The sequence below is a fragment of the Meriones unguiculatus genome, chromosome 1 (assembly GCF_030254825.1).
Source record: "Meriones unguiculatus strain TT.TT164.6M chromosome 1, Bangor_MerUng_6.1, whole genome shotgun sequence".
Taxonomy (NCBI): domain Eukaryota; kingdom Metazoa; phylum Chordata; class Mammalia; order Rodentia; family Muridae; genus Meriones; species Meriones unguiculatus.
Genome location: NC_083349.1, coordinates 26,035,268 through 26,054,273, shown reverse-complemented (window position 1 = coordinate 26,054,273; position 19,006 = coordinate 26,035,268). Strand labels below are relative to the sequence as shown.

General features: G+C 54.9%; 2 protein-coding genes across 4 annotated transcripts in view; one reads left to right on the top strand and one right to left on the bottom strand.

Annotated features, from left to right (window-relative positions):
- Positions 1 to 7,785, top strand: Otub1 (OTU deubiquitinase, ubiquitin aldehyde binding 1). The gene is made up of 7 exons (XM_021642274.2): positions 1 to 132; positions 1,769 to 1,830; positions 2,073 to 2,171; positions 5,838 to 5,956; positions 6,157 to 6,241; positions 6,391 to 6,585; positions 6,718 to 7,785. Exons 1-7 carry the CDS (start codon positions 75 to 77, stop codon positions 6,913 to 6,915), a joined length of 816 nt encoding a protein of 271 aa, XP_021497949.2. The 5' UTR covers positions 1 to 74; the 3' UTR covers positions 6,916 to 7,785.
- Positions 7,786 to 7,948: 163 nt separating this feature from the next.
- Positions 7,949 to 19,006, bottom strand: part of Macrod1 (mono-ADP ribosylhydrolase 1) — a 139,896-nt gene continuing 128,838 nt past the window's right edge. The window contains exons 5-11 of one of the 3 annotated variants that reach the window (XM_021642273.2): positions 9,404 to 9,520; positions 9,051 to 9,172; positions 8,934 to 8,964; positions 8,768 to 8,841; positions 8,406 to 8,487; positions 8,273 to 8,305; positions 7,949 to 8,096 (exon numbers count right to left, since the gene is read on the bottom strand). In XM_021642273.2, coding sequence (XP_021497948.1) covers positions 8,301 to 8,305; positions 8,406 to 8,487; positions 8,768 to 8,841; positions 8,934 to 8,964; positions 9,051 to 9,172; positions 9,404 to 9,520 — 431 coding nt within the window. In that variant the 3' untranslated portion in view covers positions 7,949 to 8,096; positions 8,273 to 8,300. The remainder of the gene's footprint in view (positions 8,097 to 8,272; positions 8,306 to 8,405; positions 8,488 to 8,767; positions 8,842 to 8,933; positions 8,965 to 9,050; positions 9,173 to 9,403; positions 9,521 to 19,006) is intronic. The other 2 variants (XM_021642272.2, XM_021642271.2) reach the window with 2 other exon arrangements.

Below are 19,006 nucleotides of genomic sequence, written 5' to 3'. Positions count from 1 at the left end.
CAAGGAGGGGCTCCCTTCCGGGAGGAAGGCAATTAATAACCCGGAAGCGGTCGGCAGTGCGGCGCTGTTTAAAGATGGCGGCGGAGGAACCTCAGCAGCAGAAGCAGGAGCCGCTGGGCAGCGACTCCGAAGGTACGGACTGAGGGAAGGATGTCCTGCCTGGGCTAGCGGGGGCAAGGCTCGGCCGGCCTTTCCCGAGGAGCCTGGGGAAGCAGGGCCGCAGGGGGCCGGGCGTAGCGTGCGACGGAACCCTCCGTCGCGTCTTCTCCCCTCCCCCTCACAATGGAAGCAGGGCTGCGGCGACCCCCGGCCGGGAGGGGCGGCCGGGTCTGCGGCTTGGCCTCTCGCGCACGCCTGGGGCGGGGCCTGGACCGCCCCGCCTCCGCCGTCCCGCGGCCTCGGCCCGCTCCCACAGTCCGCCTGCGGGAGTCCTTGCCGTCTAGCCGAGGCCTAGGCCTGGCCGGAGCTGCCCGCCTTTGCCCGAGCTGCCGAAAGGCGTTGAGTGACGCCGGGCTGCCAAGGACGAAGTTCCTGGTGGGCCGTTCGGGATGCCACGGGCGGCCCTCTTCCTTAGTGCTCGTTCTTGCCTCCCAGTCCCCCTTGAGCAGAGCCAGGCATTGTTTTTCTGGATCCCGGGTCCTTAAAAACAAAACAAAAAAACCAAAACAAAAAACGGTCACACCCTCTCCATGCCTACCAAGAACTTGGGCTCTGGGGTTGAGTAAGTCTCTTGAATTGGAGGGACGGTCCTGTTGTGTGACATGGGATGCTCAGCCGAGAACCTGGGATAACCAGGCCGCAAAGGAATGACTTTAAAAGTCATTCAGCACACGTACACCTTACTCAAACTCCACACTATAGAGGTTGATGGCAGAAAGAAATTGTTCTCCATCACACACTAAGAAGGATCCAGGACTAGAATTACTGTCTCCTGACTCCTATCCGGTAGCTGCTTGGAGTAGAGTCCACAGGATGAACCTCCCGAATCTGTGGATGACTCTAGAGTGTTTAGGTATTAGTTGCTGCTTTCAGAGTCTCAGCATATTCTGATAATGGGAGCAAGGTGATGGCATTAATTCATTACGCAGGTGAGGGGAGAAGGCTTTGCAGTGAAGTGGCAAGTGACAGTCCAAGAGCTCAAACTGCAATTGTACAAATGTGGACTTGCCACAGTTCTTTACCGGTTTTGACCTTGGGTAAGATGGAGTCAGCTCTCTGTATTTGTTTTGTCATTTGAAAAGTGAACAACATTAACAATACACAGGACCACAGAAGGACAAAGGGTGTGTCCTAGTAAAGTGCATGTTTATGGGATGTTCTCATTCCACCTAGGGCTCCACCCCCTCGTTTTGCCTTCCCCCAGAGACTCCCAGAGCATTCCCAAGATGCTACAAAATGATGAGAGAAAGCAGGAAGAAAGGAATATCAGAGTTGGACATTGCCTTGGGGTTCTTTATTCTGTCATTTTTAAAAATTTATTATTTATTACTTTTTTTTTTTTGAGACAGGGTTTCTTTGTGTAGCCTTGGCTACATGATAGCTACACAGACTTGTTGTCTTCCTGCCTTAGACTCCCAAATGACACCATACCCAGCTATTGTCTCCAAAAGATGAGGAAGTGAAAACTTAAAGAGGGAAGGACTTTGCTAAGACTACACAGGGTTCCAGATTCCAAACCTGTTCTGCCAAAGCTGACTCCCTTAGAGCTAGCCAGGCCCCACAGTAACCCTGGTTGGCACTTCTTTTTTTTCTCTTCTCCTTTTTCTAGGTGTTAACTGTCTGGCCTATGATGAAGCCATTATGGCTCAGCAGGACCGAATTCAGCAGGAGGTGAGGTGCTGAAGAAGGTTGGGGAGGCTGAGGACTTCGTGGTAGAGATGTATAGTCATGGCCTGATGCCCAATGTCTACTTTGAAGCCTTTCCGTCTCCAGTCTGTTCTAGACTCTTCATGCTTTTATGGGGCTTGCTGTGTCACTGAATGAGCAGCCCAGAACCCCTTTTGTAGGTGTTAGGCAGGGTAGGTGTCACTCAACCTCCTTGCCAGAGCATGATGGATTCCTGCCTCCTGCAGATTGCTGTGCAGAATCCCCTGGTGTCAGAGCGGCTGGAACTCGCAGTCCTGTACAAGGAGTATGCTGAGGATGACAACATCTACCAACAGAAGATCAAGGTGGGATCCTGGCCAGAGGGGCAAGAGGGAACCTCTTTCAGCCCTGCTTCTTGCTAGGCCTAATCTTTGAGAGGGTAGGGTGTTGGTGGGGGGACACACCTCTCATTGCTAGTTCTTGACGTATGCAGCCTCTGGACTGAGACCTCCATTCATATCAGATTGCCATTCAGCAGCTGTCTTCTTGACAGGTCCTTCAGTGTCTGTGAGCCCTGGGTGTCCTCATCTGTAAAATAGGGACAGTGAAAGCATCTGCCTGTAGGGTGGCTGTAAGGTTGAGGTAGGTGATGCTCAGGTGGGACCAGGTGGGCACTGACAACTCAGTACCCAGCCAGGGGCCAAACTCGTTGGTGTTGGGATGGGGCCATTGGTCACACAGGGACCTGTCTATAGTCTGTCTACTGGATCTTTGTGGAGGACAGGCCCCCTTTGTGTGTCCATGCTGCATCTATCACTCAAACTGAGACAAGCTTTTTTGCCACCATCCCAAAGGCTGGGAACAATGGAGGTTGAACTGTGGTGCTGCTATGAAAACGGTATTTAGGAGACAGCCTGAGGAGTTAGGAAATGGTGTACTTCCAGTCTTCCTCCAGAGATCATGGGCGTTTATATCCTCTCCCTAGAGCTGGGGCCTTCAGGTGGCCAAGCAGGTAACCCAGTGAGTGAAGCTGCCTGAGAGGTTAACTAGGAGGGCATCACAGTTCAGGAAGAGCCAGGCATGGAGGGAGTATCTACAGTTATTCTCCTGTTGCCAGAGAAGCCAGAATTCATTGCTTTTCTAGACTTTGAGCAGTTGGCAATTAATGAAAACTTAAAATGTATAGGGCTGAGGTACAGCTAGCTCAATAGTAGCATGAGCCTAGTATTTGCCAGGCTCTAAGTTCTGTCTTTAGCACCCAAGGAGAAATGTGTGAGCTAAATAACTCCTCTTCAGCCTAGAGAAGCTGTCCGCAGTCTGTGATCTGCTCATACTCATAGGGGTTGGGATTTCTCCAAAATATATGCGAGGAGAAAAGGCCCAGAATTTTGAGCCAGGTAGGCCTTTGCTCTCCAGTTGTGTGACCTCAGGCAATGCTGGATCTGTGGCTAAAGTTATTTTCAGCCTATGGGGCAAGTTTAAGAAGGATGTTGAACTCAGTGCTGCTGCTGCTGCCCAGCAAGGGCCCATGTGGCCAGTTAGTAGAGTGATAACCCATCAAGGGCCACCTGTTGGACTAGGCTGCCCTATAAAGCCAACAGGATGAGCCTCAGGTTCTTTATTTTTTAAGATTTATTTATTATGTATACAATATTCTGACTGCATGTACAACAGAAGAGGACACCTATATCTATATCTATATCTATATCTATCATTATAGATAGTTGTGAGCCACCATGTGGTTGCTGGGAGTTGAACTCAGGATCTCTGGAAGAGCAGCCAGTGCTCTTAACCTCTGAGCCATCTTTCCAGCCCCGAGCCTCAGGTTCTTATCATTGAGTCATTTAGCAAAATGTTTGAATGTTTGAAGAGAGGTGTTTGCAGCAGTATACCTCAGCACCAGTAAACTTCCTTTCTGTGTACTGTGCTCAGACCCTCCTGTTCTTCCTGATGGTAATAGCAGAGCCAGGCTGGTTAGAGCTGCTGTGTGGAATGGACTCTGTGAGGAAGTGGTCATGAGCATTCCACAGAGTGCCTGACAGTATCTGTCCAGGGAACTTATAGGCTGGGCTCTCAGCAGCCTTAGTGCAGTGGTCATGTTACAGTCCCCAGGCCCCGGAGGTCCTGCAGATATTGGGGACTAAAACACAGTCCTGCTTCTGTGATGCTTACAGGGGATGGTGCAAGGTGGGGAGGACCCAAAAGGTGTGTGTGGTGGTATATGCCTTTAACCCTGGGAGAAAATGAGGCGGAGGAGGATCAAGGGCAGCCTGGCTAAGCATAGCAGAACCCTGTCCCAACCCTGCACCCCCCATACACACCAAGTTTGGTTGTTGGAGGTGGTTAGTGCTGTGAAGAGAAATAAGGAGCAGAAGAATTTGCATTTTAAATAGGGGCAGTGGGCAAGAGCCTCCCTGAAAGATGTAGTTGATGAACAGAGAGGCACAAGATAACAAGTGACAGGGCATCCAAAAGGAGTGGAGGCTGAAGTGGTTTAAGGAGGGGACATCTGGCCAGGTGGAGGCTACCATGAAAGCCAGTTTGGCCAGAGTGTGAGTGCCTTCAAGGATGCAGGGAGGAAGAGGGCTTGTCTGTAAGGTTACTGTTGCTTCAGGGTGAAAATGGGTTTCAGGGGACAAGGCGGAGCCAGAGGGAGTATTAAGGGGCTTTGGCAGTAGAATAGGAAACAGGTATAATGGACTGGTAGTGGGCTGTGTCATGATACATTTGGGTGCTAGGTGTGTTGAAGAAAGAGCCTGAGGGAGCTACTGGTGGGTGGATATGTTGGAGAAATGAGCCAGTCAGATAGTCCAAAGCCTCGGAAAGTGTAAGTTGGCGCAACCCAGCTGTGGCATTGGAGATGTCCGAGACAGTGAAGAGGTGTAGGGAGGCAGAGCATCTAAGGTGGAACTTTTATCTGGGTTTGGTGACCTACAATTTCAGCACTCAGAAGCCTGAGGCGAGAAGGTTACTGCAAGTTCAAGGCCAGCCTGGCTTTCAAAAGGAGATCCAGTCTCAAAACCAAAATGAAAGAAAAAGCTGTCTGTGCACAAGGGGTGAAGTTACTGTCAGGCGTGTGAGTTTACAGGACAGGCAGGGAGTCCCGTTTGGTTATGTTGTAGCTGGGAGGTGTCTTGAGGAAGGCTGCTGTGTGCTGGTGGGAGCCTTACCCTTCAGACTGAAGAAAGAGAAGGTGCAGCCTGTAGAGAGCAGGTAGGAAGGACATGGGTGGTAGTGCTGCCACTGCCTAGATGGGCTGGGGGTGGAGAGGGCCTAGTACAGTAGCTGTAGCCTCCCACAGTAGTTTCTGTTAAATTGGGAGACCTACCTGGATTTTACATGCCTCTGGAGTCAAAACTAGTAGGGAGCTGTCCTTGAATCTGAAGGAGGACATGAGCTGGTGGTGAGTTTTGAGGCAGCTTAGGGGCAGATGAGATGTCAGGGCTGTGTTCTCAGTGTGAACGGACTCATTACTGAGGGCTGCCTGAGGGCGGTTGTCTAAGGGTAGTCATCTAAGGAAGGAGCAGGCAGAAGAGGTGTCTAGGGGCAGGGTGTCCAGGTGGGTGAGAGGTGGAATCACTGTCATGGGGATGTGCTTCATTTGAAGGAAGTAGAAAAGGCTGAAGGAGATGTTCCCTGCTGTGGGCAGCATGGCTAGAAAGTGAAAGTGGATGGGGAGCTGGGTAGCCTCAGGCTGTAGAGAGAGCTGCTCTGTGTGGCTGGAGCCCTGCTAGGCCTGTCCTGTTCCCCTGCTTTGCTTGCATTGAAAGACCTGAAAAGCTGCATTAGTCAGGACAGATTTAGTCACCTGTTTTTATAAGCAGAGCTCTTGGAGCCAGCAGCACCCACACAGCCAGCAGCAGATGACCGTACACCCGTTGACACATAAATACACAGCTTCCAGGACTTTGTTCCAGTGGGGGACTTGGTGTCCCCATTCAGCAGCCAGGAGGTTGCCACCTGCTGCTTTGGCCATTTCCTGGGCTGGCTCCTTGCCTGGCTAGGTCTTAAGCTGGACTGCTCCTCTGCAGGACCTCCACAAAAAGTACTCCTACATCCGGAAGACCAGGCCCGATGGCAACTGCTTCTATCGAGCATTCGGCTTCTCCCACTTGGAGGCTCTGCTAGATGACAGCAAGGAGCTACAGCGGTGAGGAGGACGTATGGGCATTGGGGGCTTGGGGCCGCTCCTGATGAATAGGAGCTGGGGCCTTAGGCCAACCATCAGCTGGGTTGCTTGGGGGCTTCCTTTTGAGCTTGGTGGGTGTTCTAGGTAGGACTGGACTGGCTAGGGCCTTGTTCTACTGCCTGAGGAGCCCATTCTGGTTTCCCATCCCTTCCCACCCACAGGTTCAAGGCTGTGTCTGCCAAGAGTAAAGAGGACCTGGTGTCCCAGGGCTTCACTGAGTTCACAATTGAGGACTTCCACAATACGGTGAGCTAGCCTGTGTAGCACCTGGCAGGGGGAGGCAGGCAGGGCACGGCAGGCCAGCCAGCCCTGTCTATAGAAGATGGCGTAGTGTGTGCTGGGCTAACAGGGAGGGTGGCCTCTTCTTACTCATCTTTTGTCCCTTGGTGGAGCAGTTCATGGACCTAATTGAGCAGGTGGAGAAGCAGACCTCAGTAGCTGACCTGCTGGCCTCCTTCAATGACCAGAGCACCTCAGACTACCTTGTAGTCTACCTGCGGCTGCTCACCTCAGGCTACCTTCAGCGGGAGAGCAAGTTCTTCGAGCACTTCATAGAGGGTGGCCGGACTGTTAAGGAGTTCTGCCAGCAGGTGCCATCTCCTCTCTAACTCTGCCCTGGGGCCCTCCTTTTCTCTTCTGTGTTTGGGTGGGGCATGCCAGGGTGAGTTGTGGAACCTGGGGGAGTGGTCCCGAGACAGGCCTGACCTGCCTCTATGCCACAGGAGGTGGAACCTATGTGCAAGGAGAGCGACCATATCCACATCATTGCACTGGCCCAGGCCCTCAGCGTGTCCATCCAAGTGGAGTACATGGACCGCGGTGAGGGTGGCACCACCAACCCACACGTCTTCCCTGAGGGCTCCGAGCCCAAGGTCTATCTTCTCTACCGACCTGGACACTACGATATCCTCTACAAATAGGGCTGCCGGCCTGCTGTGCCCTGCCTGCCTCCCCCCGCCAGGCGCTGCGGGCGCTAGACATGTACAGAGGGTTTTTGTTCTTTTTTCTTTCTTCTCTTTTTTTTTTTTTGTGGTTGTAAATGGTCATATTTCACTCTTCCCTTTTCCTGTCACAACTTTCCATGTTTTATTAAAGGGGATGCTGGTGGTGAGCCTGAGTGTGCGTTTCCCTGCTCTGCTGCTCTTCCCTACCTGCCCACTGGCTGCTGTGTGTCTGGCTGCCCCTTTCCCTGGGGTGGGTTCCTCAGCTTTCTACCTGTTTACTCCCAGGCACTCCTGCCAAGAGAAGTTTGAGGGCTCTAGGCCCCCTCTTGGTTCCTTGGAGTTATGTTTTCTACCCATAAGGCCTGCCCCCTTTCTCCCTGACCTTCCAGGAGTCTCTGTGTGAGCTGCTGAAGTTCTTTGGGAACCTGGCCAGAGGTCTCAGGTTACCCACACTCAGATCTACCCCTTAGAGACTTGCTACTCTGGCCAGGGCCCTACATCACAGCTGCCCACCTTCAGGGGTCTGCATGACCAGGAGTCCTGGGATGAGAACTTTAAGGGAAGAGGCTGACCCAGGGCAGGTGGAGGCGCTAGGCACCCACAGTGGGCCCCTGGGGGAGCTGACCTGTTGTCAGAGGAACGTTAGGCCTCATGTCTAGGTAGGGCTTGCCTGTTCCCTGTTCCCTGGAGCCCCTGCCTGTGCCTGCTCTGCACCCCTTTGCTTGGGCCATATCTGCATTACCTGCCTCTTTGCCTTCTCCTCTCCATCCCCAGCACATGTGGGGTCTCAGCCCAGGCTGTGAGCTCCTTGGGGGCAGGCCCTCAATAAATGTGAAGTGCTGCTGCTGCCGCCTCTGCTGTCTGGCCTGCATCTACCCTCATGGCTCACCCAGGGCCCTGGGAGCCTCTGGAAGCAAGAACAGCGGTGCCCAAGATACTATCCCCACCACGGGCCACTTTCCTCTCTGGGCCCAGCCAGACCAGACCCCAGCATTCAGACAGTGAGGGCTAAATCAGACAGCTTTATTAGGCTTCTGAAAGGCAGGGCAGGACACACGAAGGAAAGGACAGAACCCCGTGGTGGCCAGGCTGGAACAAGCTGTCCGCTTCCGAGACTTCTCAGAGCTGGGAGCGAGGTCCCACAGGCCCAGGTGGGTCTGAGGGCAGAGCAGATAAGTTAAAGGGAGTTGAAGACTTCGGAAAGCCCCCGAGCCCCCTCCCCAGCCTCACCGCCCCAGTGCGTGGAGGTGGGCAAAGGCAGATTGAGCAGATGTTAGAGGGCTGGGTTAGTAGTGTAGGGCTGCCACACCACACTGGGCCAGGCCCTGCTTACCAGTCCTGTTCGGGGTGGGCTGTGGGAGTCAGGCTGGAAGGCAGAGGACAGTGAGAGCTGCCCCAGGGCCACGGGGAGGGGTAGGCCGTCCTGGGGTGGGGTGGGGTGGGGCGAGAAAAACAAGGGCACATACCTGCTGGGAAATAGTGGGGCAGGCGCTCTCGGTAAATGCTCTCATCCTTCTCCAGAAACACACAGATGATGAGCCGGTCCACCTGTGCCAGGGTTTGCTCAGCCTGGGCGAGGCCTATGCTGGCCCCTAAGTCCTAGCACTGTTCGCTCCCCCAAGCTCCCCCACACTGGCAGGGGCTAGCCTACCATGGGTACACTGTCAGCCGCTGGGATTTGAAAATACACTACCTTTCATGCAAAGGGGAGTGAGACTGCACGATCATTGTCTCAAGCCCCACCCAGGGAGTGGCCTCGCGAAGGGCAGGTGCCAACTGGCCATACCAGCTCGTCACTAAGCTCCCCTGCTCCCACCTCAGATCTCACCTTGTCCTTGTGCTGCTCCAACCACTCCCGCAGCGCAGCCAGCACTACCTCCGCAGCCCCTTCATTGGGGTAGCCTAGGGGCCGGGTCTGGTGAGTACACATCTGGCCCCGCCCACCTCTGTAGGTGGGTCCCCACTGCCCATGCCCGCCTTGCTTTTCCACTCACCGAACACGCCTGTGGAGATGCACGGAAAAGCCTAGGGAAAGGAGTGCGGGACGACACGGGGACTTGGTCAGTAGGTGCTTCCCTGGTCACCCGACTCCCCGCTGTGGCGACTCTTACCACGGAGCGCAGCCGGTGCTCCAGCACCAGGTCCAGGCTGCTCAAGTAGCAACTGCGGAGCTCGGCTGCTTGGCTGGCAGTGGGCTCGCCCGCGGCGATGGGCCCCACCGTGTGGATGACATCTAGGGTGGAGTGATGGCTTCAGTCAGATGGCCTAGGTCTTCCCCATCATCTCACCAGAAGGAGCCTACCCTTGCCGCACACACCTTGACACTGCCCCCTTGCTCTCCCACTCACCTGCCCGCTGCAGCTCCAGCCCCTTTCTATCTGCAATCTCATGTGTCAAAGGGACCAGGCCCTTACAGTTAAAGATGCCCCCTTGGGGCTGTAGGCAGTACCCCGCGTGCACTCACACTTGGCCGGCAGCCGATAGCCGCACGTGATCTTGGCTTTTCCGGTCTCACAGTTCTGCAGGGTGCGGCACTCGTCAGTGAGCAGGGGTCCCGCTGCCCGGTGAATGCAGCCGTCCACTGCGGGATACCAGGAGAAATGAGCCGTCGGGTTTCCCACACTGCTGAAGGATCGTGCATGATACCCCAATCCCGAGAAACTCCGAAGCTTTGCATCACAGTGTTCTCTCCAAGGCCCCCAGCTGCTCTTGTCACCCCTTGTTTCACATCTAGGGAAACTGAGGCTCCAAGGAGCTGCAGTGGGCCCTGGAGCGAAGAGGCACGGGCAACCGGCAGGGGGCGCGCCTGGCCCACCCTCTTGGTTCTCTATCCCGGATGTGCCATTCCTGTCCTTTCTACTCAGATCCAAAAATCTGGTGGGATCCCAAAGCCCACCTTCTGACAAGGCCATGCCAGTCTCTAAGCCTCATTTGATTCATTCTGAGGAACCGAGGCCTCCTAATTCCAAACGGCAGATCCAATCCAATCCGGGGCCTGAGCCTAGCCTTTCCAGCTCCTTCCCATTGGACCAGCCTCAGGTGTCTCCAGGCGCTGAAAGCCCTTGCGGAGGCAACCAGCAAACCCGTTAGCGTTAGCACCTCCTGCTTAGCCGAGGCCAGGCTCGGGCTTGTTTATCCGAGGGAGGCTCTCGAGACTATCCGCCGCCCTGGGGACCCACGCCCAGGTAAACAACTCTCAGTGCAGCGATACCCCAGATCCAGCAGAGACCCAGAGGCAACTCTGCGACTGACTCATCCAGGCCCATGCAGCTTTGCCCAAGCAGGTGGGGGCAAGGATTGGTTTGCCCCTGCCTGCTACAGACTTGCACCTGCTTTACCGCCGTCTCAACTGCAAAATGGGGACAGTGGCCCTTGAGATGGGAGGGCTGATGGGACCTAGGCCTACCCTCCAGAAGCTCTACTGCCTGCCATCTGGCTGCACTGGCATCAGGCAAAAACCATTCTGGCTCCATTTTACAGATTCCTAACACGAGACCCTTTATCCTTCCCGCAGCCCCCCAACTTCTTGGTGCCGGTTTAGGGCACAGCAGCTGGACGCCCCCTGTTTCTTCTGTTTCCAAGTAAACCTCATTTTCAACTTTCTTCGGAGCTGGCACTGGGTGGGTCCCCAGATTGGGGAACCCTACGATCAAGGCAGGGTCTTCTATCCCCCGTCCTCCTCTGCAGGGGTCTGTAGAGCCAGAGCTGAGAGTCCATGCCCTACAGATTAGCCTGTGTGAAGCCTGGGCTCCACAGGCGGCACAGTACATCTGTTCTGAGTGGGACGCCACGGAGGACCCAGCACAGTACAGAAGAGCAGCGGCAGGGGTGCTGAGCAGCCTGAGTGATGGTGCCCACCTCATAGGATTTGGAAAAATAAAATTGGGGGGGGTTGTAGTGCCAGGGATGGAACCCTGGGCACACAGTCCACTGCTGAGCTACCCCTCAGCACTAAGAAAATTGACCTCTTGTCTTTTTCCTCTTATTTGCTGTGTTTTGATTTTTATTTGCGCCTCATGATCTCATGTAGCTCAGGCTAGCCTCAATTTAAACTTACTAACCTTCCTGCCTCCACTCTGAGTGCTGGGATTAAGGGAGTACACCACCATGCCAGGCTCTAATTCTTTTTATTTTAATTTTTAGATATATTTATGTTACTTTATGTGTATGAACTATGCCTACATGCAGGTATGCTCACAGTGTCTGCTGGATCCTGCTGGAACTGGGATTACAGATAGTTCCGAGCCACCATGTGTGCTCTGGGAATCGTACTTGGCTTCTCTGCAAGAGCAACAAGGATTCTTGGCCCCTGAAGTCAGGCTCTAATTCTTTTTTTCCAGGCTCTAATTCTTGCTAGTTAACCAGTGTTGGGCTTGATTGGGTACAAAGTGACTCAGCCCTTATTATAACTTGACAGTGTAGGGCTCACAGTGGGTCTGGGAACCCATGATGTGAGGTGAGCACAGGGATTTGAAGCCGTGATACTCCTGGGGCCTGTACGCCATGACTGGCCACCTCAGCCTCCTGGCACTCCACTGCCTGCTCTTCTAGAGTGGAGCATCCTGCAGGTGACCTTGGCTGGCTGCAGGGTCATGTGGAGGTTACAGCTTAGAAGATCTGTACTTCAGAGACCTAATGTTTCCTGCTCAAATGAACAGGCCTGCAGTCAGGCCTTGGGGGGGACGGACCTGGGGTAGTGAGGACACAGAGGACTGGCACAGGAGCCCTCTACCAACTTTTGGAATTTGGACCACGTGACTCTGTGAGTACTTAGGAGAGGTGTTCCCCCAAAACAAAGACGAGGGACGGGCCCCAGCCACCACATCTATGTTACCTTCCCGCAAACAGGTTGGCCCTGGAATCTAGGCCTCAACTGCCTGGGCCTCCTACTTCCCATCCAATCTCCCACCCATATATCAGCCTAGATGGCCCATGGTGGTTTGCCTTTCACCTGGGCACAGTGCGGTGACTCACACCTTTAATCCCAACACTTGGGAGACAGAGGCCACTTATATTAAACGGTAAAGTCCTGCCTCAACAAACAAAAAAACAGTAACAACAAATGGGACTCGGTCCCTGGTCATCCCCCTGTCTACTAGGTCCAGGATGAGCATTCCTCCATTGTGGTGGAGCCAGTAGGCCGCCCTTCCTCCCCTTTGGACCTCCTTGCAGTAAACACCCAGGGTGCTGAGCCAGCCATTGATTGGCTTGTGGCAGCCCCACACCCTCCCCAGGAGGTGCTGCCAAGCCCTTCTTCATAGAAGAAACTGAGGCACAGATAGCAAAACGTGGCACAGATCACACACTGCCGCTGAAGATTTAGGGGCTCTGCTGGGACTAAAATGTGGCTACTTTTGCCCGCCCCCGCCCTGCCAACCTCCCTACCCTCAGTGGGCCAGCGCTTGTTTGCCTCTTGCAGCCCTTTCCTGTCTTTTATGTTCCTGCCTCTGCCGCTCTTCACCCCTGCAAGTCTACCACTGTCCTCTCCAGAATCAACACATCCAGCAGAGTGTCTGCCCTGGGGACCCTTATCTCTTTGGACTGGTCAGCTCATCCACAGGCTGTATACTCCGGCCACCCACCAAGGCTGTCTCAGAGACACTAGCTCTTTCCCCCCTGACCACTTTGAGCTCTTCTGTCCCAGGCCTCTCTCTTGCTGCTGCCCTCCCTAATCCCCGCTACATCTTGCTGAACTCCTCCTGCTCCTCCTGTTGTCAGACCCTCAAAGCCGGGGAGAGCTGAGGGACATCCTCCTGATAACTGTGGACAGACCTTTGATCCTAACATTCGGCTGGGGACCTTCAGAAGACACCTCCCTTCCTGTCCCAGAATAATTCTCCCCAGCAAGGAGGGAGAGTGGGGCTGGTAGGAGCCTTCTCATGCCAGGGCCAGAGGTCTGGGGCCTGACCCTCTGCAGACTACCCAGGGCAGGCTCCAGTGAGGCCCACTCTGGTAAGGCACTGAGGACTGTTGGCTGCTATTTAGGGTGCTGTAATATTCATGAAGGGAAGATTAGATATTTAAATTTATTCAGCAATAAATGTGTCTCAGTGGGGGAGCATTCCTCATGCTAAACAAACAAGCAAGCAGGGGCTAATTAATTATTTACAGGAACAAGAGGAGCCAGTGGCCTAGGGGACACAGAGGGCAGCTGTACCCCTGCCAAAGGGTCAGATATCCCCGTTCCTTTCTGCCGCTCTGTGGAGCTGGCCCTTTTACATCCCCTTCTGGGATTTCTGTCTCCAAAAAATTCAGGCCTAAGATTGGTGGTAGCTTTGGGTTAGTTATTCAATCTTTGTGAATCTCAGAGCCTAGGTGTCCAAAGATCTGTAGGGAACATTGATTTAGGCTGGGAGGTAGCTAGCAGGTGGGCAACCGAAAGCCAGAGGAGTCAACAACTTTCCGAGCTCTCACAGCTGGAAGTGGAGCAGAAACCAAGGTTTCTATGGGTAGGCCCTGACTTACAAGAAGTGGAGGCAAAGGTTCAGAGACATTAGCTCAGTCTCACAGAGTAAGAGAGGATTCTGGGTAGCTCTCATCCCTGTCTCCAGGGTACAGTCTTCTCTCTGTGCCTCAGTTTCCTCAGCTGTCAGCAAGCCCTCCTTGCTTGGCGTGGGCACTTGGGAAGAGTCTGCTCCTTTGTTTATCACACTGTCAACGTTCCCAGGTACACTGCCCAGGTTCAGCTGGAGACCTCAGGGGCAGCGGGGAAGCAGCCTTCCCAAGACAGTACTTTCTGCCTAGATCAGTGGTCTGGCGGCAGCTGTTCTAGGCTAGACAGGGGCTGTGGAGGGTGGGGGGGCCCTGTCCAAGAAGGCATAGGGAGCCCTCTCCTCACCAGGACATCCAGTCCTGCTTGGGCTCCAGCCCGGGGACAGCTCACAGCAGCCACACATCGGTGCAGCACGCAGCTGCCAGCCAGATCCTGTGCACTGAGCCTTTCCCATGTCTTTTTCAGAGGAAAGCCCAGCTGGGCAGATAGGGAGGAGTCTTCAAGGAGTCCCAGCCATGACAGATTTCTGAGCTGCTAACCTTTGGGCTCCCCCCCTCAAAGAGGGCTAGGAAGAGCCACTGAGGCCTGGAGTCCTTCCCTCCTGGCTTGCCCCACACTTCCTTCCTCTTCCTGGAGAAACCTTGTGGACCAAGACCCTGATGTTGCCCAGTAAGAACCCAGACAGCCTCCACCTGTCCTCTCTGGTCCTTCATTCAGTGGACAGCCCCATGCCAATCTCTGCTCTAGATGAGGCCTGTGCTGGGCCCAGGGAAGGACCCAGAGCCCACCTTCCTGAGGCTGCATTCTGGAGATGCCCAGTAGGGTGGGCACCCCAGGGAGAAGACGGATGGACGACATCACTGTGATGTGATCTGAAATTCATTACGGGGTGAGATCAGCTCCTTAAATGGGGATTTGAAAACATTAGGGCTTCATTATGTACACAACCACGGTACCTCATTCATCATGCAAAATCACTCGTGTTATTAAAGATCTGCAGCAGCCGTGTGCAGGGCCTGGTGGCATCTTGCCTACTGGGGGCAGGGCATGAGTGCAGTGGCCATGAGGCGGGGGCCAGAGTTGCTGAAGGAGAACTGATTCCTCCCACACTCCTTATTACTCAGGGCAGGCCGGCTGCTAGGTAGGGTAGGGAGCCTCAGTTTCCTCATCTGCAAAATGAAGCTGTAGATAGCCTCCCGTGGCACTCAGGGGGAGGAGCTTCCAGATAACCCATGAACACCCAGAATGTCTGGCTTCCCAGGGCACTGTCCTTCCAGTGATGGTCAGGAAGGGCCAGCTGGTGACCCAGAGCCTCTGCGTGTGTAAGCAAGGACCCACCACGCCTTGCTTTGCTATCACACCTCTTGTGGCTCCCACCAGTCCACGATATAAAGACTTCAACTCTGACAGCAAGTCAGGAGCCTCTGGGCCCTGGAAAGCTATACATTGTACCCAGTAACAGACATGTAATGGGACTGCCACGTGCCAGTCCTGCATGTCACCGTACCAGGGAAGACACAGCAGTGCTAACATGAGAAGATGGAATGGGCCAGGAGGTGGGGAGGGTTGGGAACATGACCATTGCATGGTTCAAAATGTCCCTCTAGCATGGGACACTGCAGTGGAGCCCTGGGTAATAGAATCTACCAGGACGGGGAAAAGAGGAGAACCCCAGCTTGTAAATCCAGGGGCAGGAGCACAGAACTGCGGCCCTGGAGGCGGGGGTGCAGGAACTGTGGGTAAGGCATCCAGGGTTCACCCTAACAGTGTGCCTGGCTGAGCACACGGACCCTCTCAGGCGGCACCCGGCCACCTTCCCTCCTGTGATTCATCCTTCTCAGTGCTGAAGCTGCACCCCGGCTCCTGCAGACAGCCCCAGGCCCAGCCCTGTGTGTCCACCATGCACTTCCTGGCTCTTGGGAGCCCTCAGGCTGCCTGCTGCTTCCGAGTCCCACGGGTGGCAGAGAGAGGCAGGGCAGCCCCACACACCCGGGCTGCTGGAGCACCCAGTGCAGCCCACAGGCTGTGGAGGTCACGTTATCCACTGAGTCCGGCCACCATTCATCAGGGCAGCAGTGTCAGCTCGCCCAGAGGCCACGGAAACAATCACAGATTAGCGGCAGTGATGTCAGCTAGCGGCTTGGAAAGAATCGACAGGAAGGCCTGTTGGGGTCCCGTGCTCAGAGGCCTTGCTAGTCCTCGCAGGGACAGAGCAGAGTAAGGAGGTAAGTGAGAGGATGAGAAAGCAGAGGAAAGGGCATGGCAGGCCAAAGGGAGCAAGAGAACGGTTGGAAAGGGCAGAGATCCAGGCAGATAGAACACATGGGAGAGGAGCCGCTGAGAGGGTGCAGCCAGCCACTGAGGGCTGGGTACCGTGTGAGGGGACAGAGGACACACAACTATCAGGCCATGGCTAAGCATGGCCGGCCACTGACAACTCTGCACCCAGCACATGCTGCCCACCTTGTGCCTGCCCCTTAAGTGGTCTGATGGTGTGTGTGTGGGCAAACAGATCTTGACTAATCATCTAGTGTACCGAGCATAGCTGAAGACAGTGCTGACACAAGGCGGGACATCCCCCCACCCCCAATCCCTAGATTTTGAGGTGTGGCCAGCAGGCCAGGGATCACGGTCAGGTAAGGAGTCTGGGCAAGAGGGCAGAGGAGCAGCGGCAGGTGCAAAGGCCCGGTGCCAGGAGATGGCTGTGAGGGATGCCCCACCATCCTCGCCTCTCCCAGCAATGTGGTGCTGGGATCGGGTTGTATGGGTGAGTTAGTGCAGCTTGGCCTGGGAACTGAGGTGTCCCCGGCTCCTGCAGCTTTGTGTGGGGCTGATAGCCTGGAAGGCCCAGGCCAGGGGTAGAGGGTTCCCTCCTAGACTGTCTTGCCCTCCTGCCGGGGACCTGCCTGACCCCAACCACTGGCTCCTAGAGTTGGCCTTTTGGGGCGCAGGCTGGCTGGAGCAGAGATGGCGGCCATGCCGGTAGAGGAGGCGGCCCTGAATTAATCTGTCACTAAGACTTGGCCATGGCAGGCGAAGTCATGATTTAGATGAATAATTGAAACGCTCCGATACATTTATTATCCCTTTAGTGCAAAAGTGGCAGAGAAAGACGAGGGGTAATTGAAAAAGAACGCACAAATCTCCCCGAGAAAGCCGGCTTCTCACCGCCAAGTAAACATCTCAGCGCTAATAAACAGCTGAGGTGCTTGGGCCTTGCCGATCCCCATCCTGATTTAGGACCCGCCTCCCTCCTTACCATACAATAGAGGAGTGTTGGAGACATCTTTTATTGAGCCAATAACTGGCTTTCCACAGGGAGGTAGGGCAGAGGCATGGGAGAAGAGTGGGCCAGATGGTCAACAGCTCCACCAGCAGACTGGGACTGTCCCAGGCCATCAGGCCATCTTCCCTGGTGTCTCTCCATCCTGCCAACCTGCTAAGCTTCTACTGTTCAACCTTCAAGGCTCAAGTCCAGGATCACTTGTTTGAGAGGCCTACTTCTAAACTGGGTCACTTGAGTGCTGAGCAAAGTCCTGAGTCCCAGCAGACAGTAGGTACCACAGGCCCACTGTCTGCCCCTCAACCCTGGGCAGACAGGTACACACATGGAGAGCACCCTGTCTGCTTCACCGGTGCTGGCTCAGCAGAGGCCACAATGAGGGGCTCCGGAGCTCAGTGTCCTGGGTCCTGACCATCACTGGGAAGACATTCTGGTGGTAGAATGAGGAGGACACTGTAAGGTATAAGTGTGTTTTGAGGGCCCAGAGTTAGGGACAAAAGCAAAAAAGGAATGCAGCAGGACTTGCCAGTGTGTCTGCTGCCTGTGGCTGAAAGGGTGTGGCTTCTCCAGGGCCATCATGAGTGAAGGACAGATAGGGGCAGATTGAGAGCTGAGCCCTTACAGGAAGACCTTCGGGCTCCCACGGGAGGTCCCAGGGTCTTCCTGGGGTCAGGTTGGCGATGGGGTAACAGATGTGTCATATTTGAAGAGGGGACATGTCCAGGTATCTGGAAGGCTGCATTTCAACTTCGGATGCCAGGCCCCACCAGGCCCTGCCTCCTCCCTCCAAAATCCTGTTCTTCAGCAACACCTGCTTTAATTTTATTAGCAGGGCAATAGCCCTAGCTGCAGAGACTCTATAAATCTTAGCTGCATTATGATGAAAGTCCGGCCTCCAGGCCTACTTCCCCCAGGGTCACCGCCCCACCCAGCTCCTCATTAGTCAGCCTCCCTTCACTCCTAACACTGAAAAGGGAGCCAGAGCACCCCATAGGCCACCGCTTTGCTCAGCCTATGTCTGTGGGCTATCCACAGGCGACTTCCTCTCTTCGTGGGAAAGCTGTCCAGACCCAGGTCCTGTTGACTGACTCCTTCCCTTCTGAGGGGACCAAAGTCAGAGACGAGCAATAACCACATGGTAGAAGGAGCGAGGTTCTCAGAAAAACCACCACAGCAGAATGCGAGCCAGGGTAGAGAGCTGAAGACTCAGCCAGCAGTCAGAGTGGGCCCCGCAGGGAAAACTGCATTCAAGTAAAGGCTTGGAAGGGGTAAGGGAGCAGACACTTGACACCCTAAGGAAAATCATTTCCCCGTGGAAGGGTGGAAGGAGCAGTCGGTGCGGAGGCCCCCAAGGCAAGAGTGTGCCGGTGCTGTCACTGTCAGTACAGAGGCCCTGAGGTGGGAGTGGACCTGTCCTGTGCTGTAGCCTGGTAGGGAAGGCCTGGAGTGCAGAGGTGAGCCTGAGAGGTAGTTGGGGGCCTCCTGAGCACAGTGAGGGCCTGAGCTGTGATTCTCAAGCGGGTGAGCTGGTCAGGAGCAACAAGCTAAGAGGCCTACGTGTTCCCCTCATCTTTTACCTGCCCCAGAGGGACAGCTAAAACTCTAACTCCTCACAAGGTTTCTCAAGCTCCTGCAGCTCCTCTGGCCTCCTGGCTGGACTCTGAGGCCTCTGACCAGCTGAGGCCCCCAGTGCCCTCCTCCTTTCGTCTTCAGGCCTTTACCTGTCGGTTCCCTCCACCCAGGACTCTTCCCACCTCTCCTCACTAGTCCAGGCCCTACCTTTCTCCCTGAAATTTCCCTGATGCTCAAGCTGAGCAGGCGCTTCTGGCTGAGTCCTGGTGTGTGGGGGACCCCTCACTACCCTATCATGTCTGGTGCCTCAGGCCAGACCCCAGGCAGGATCTGTCAGCATCCAGCTGTCCAGCTCGCAGTCCTGAGAACAATAGGTGCTGAGTGGTGAATGGATGGGTGTGGGGTGGGTGTGCAGGTGGGGCACTGGTGTCACCAACCGTGGAGGGACCTGATCCCCTTATAGGGCAGGCCTGGGAAGAGGTCTCCATCCTGGGAAGCAGTGACCTCCACAGGGACAGCTAGAGGACAGCGGGGAGGGAGGGAAAGCATCTTAAGCCACAAACAAGCCCCCTGCATCCTGGCTGGTCACCGACAGCTCTTAGCGCCCTGCTTATTTATTCCTGACCTTCGCTGCCCCTTTTATTTTTCCCCCTTTTAAAACCTGGCCTGGGCCCCGCCACCGCTGCCGTAAACACGGCCCCCGGGATTTATCCGACGGC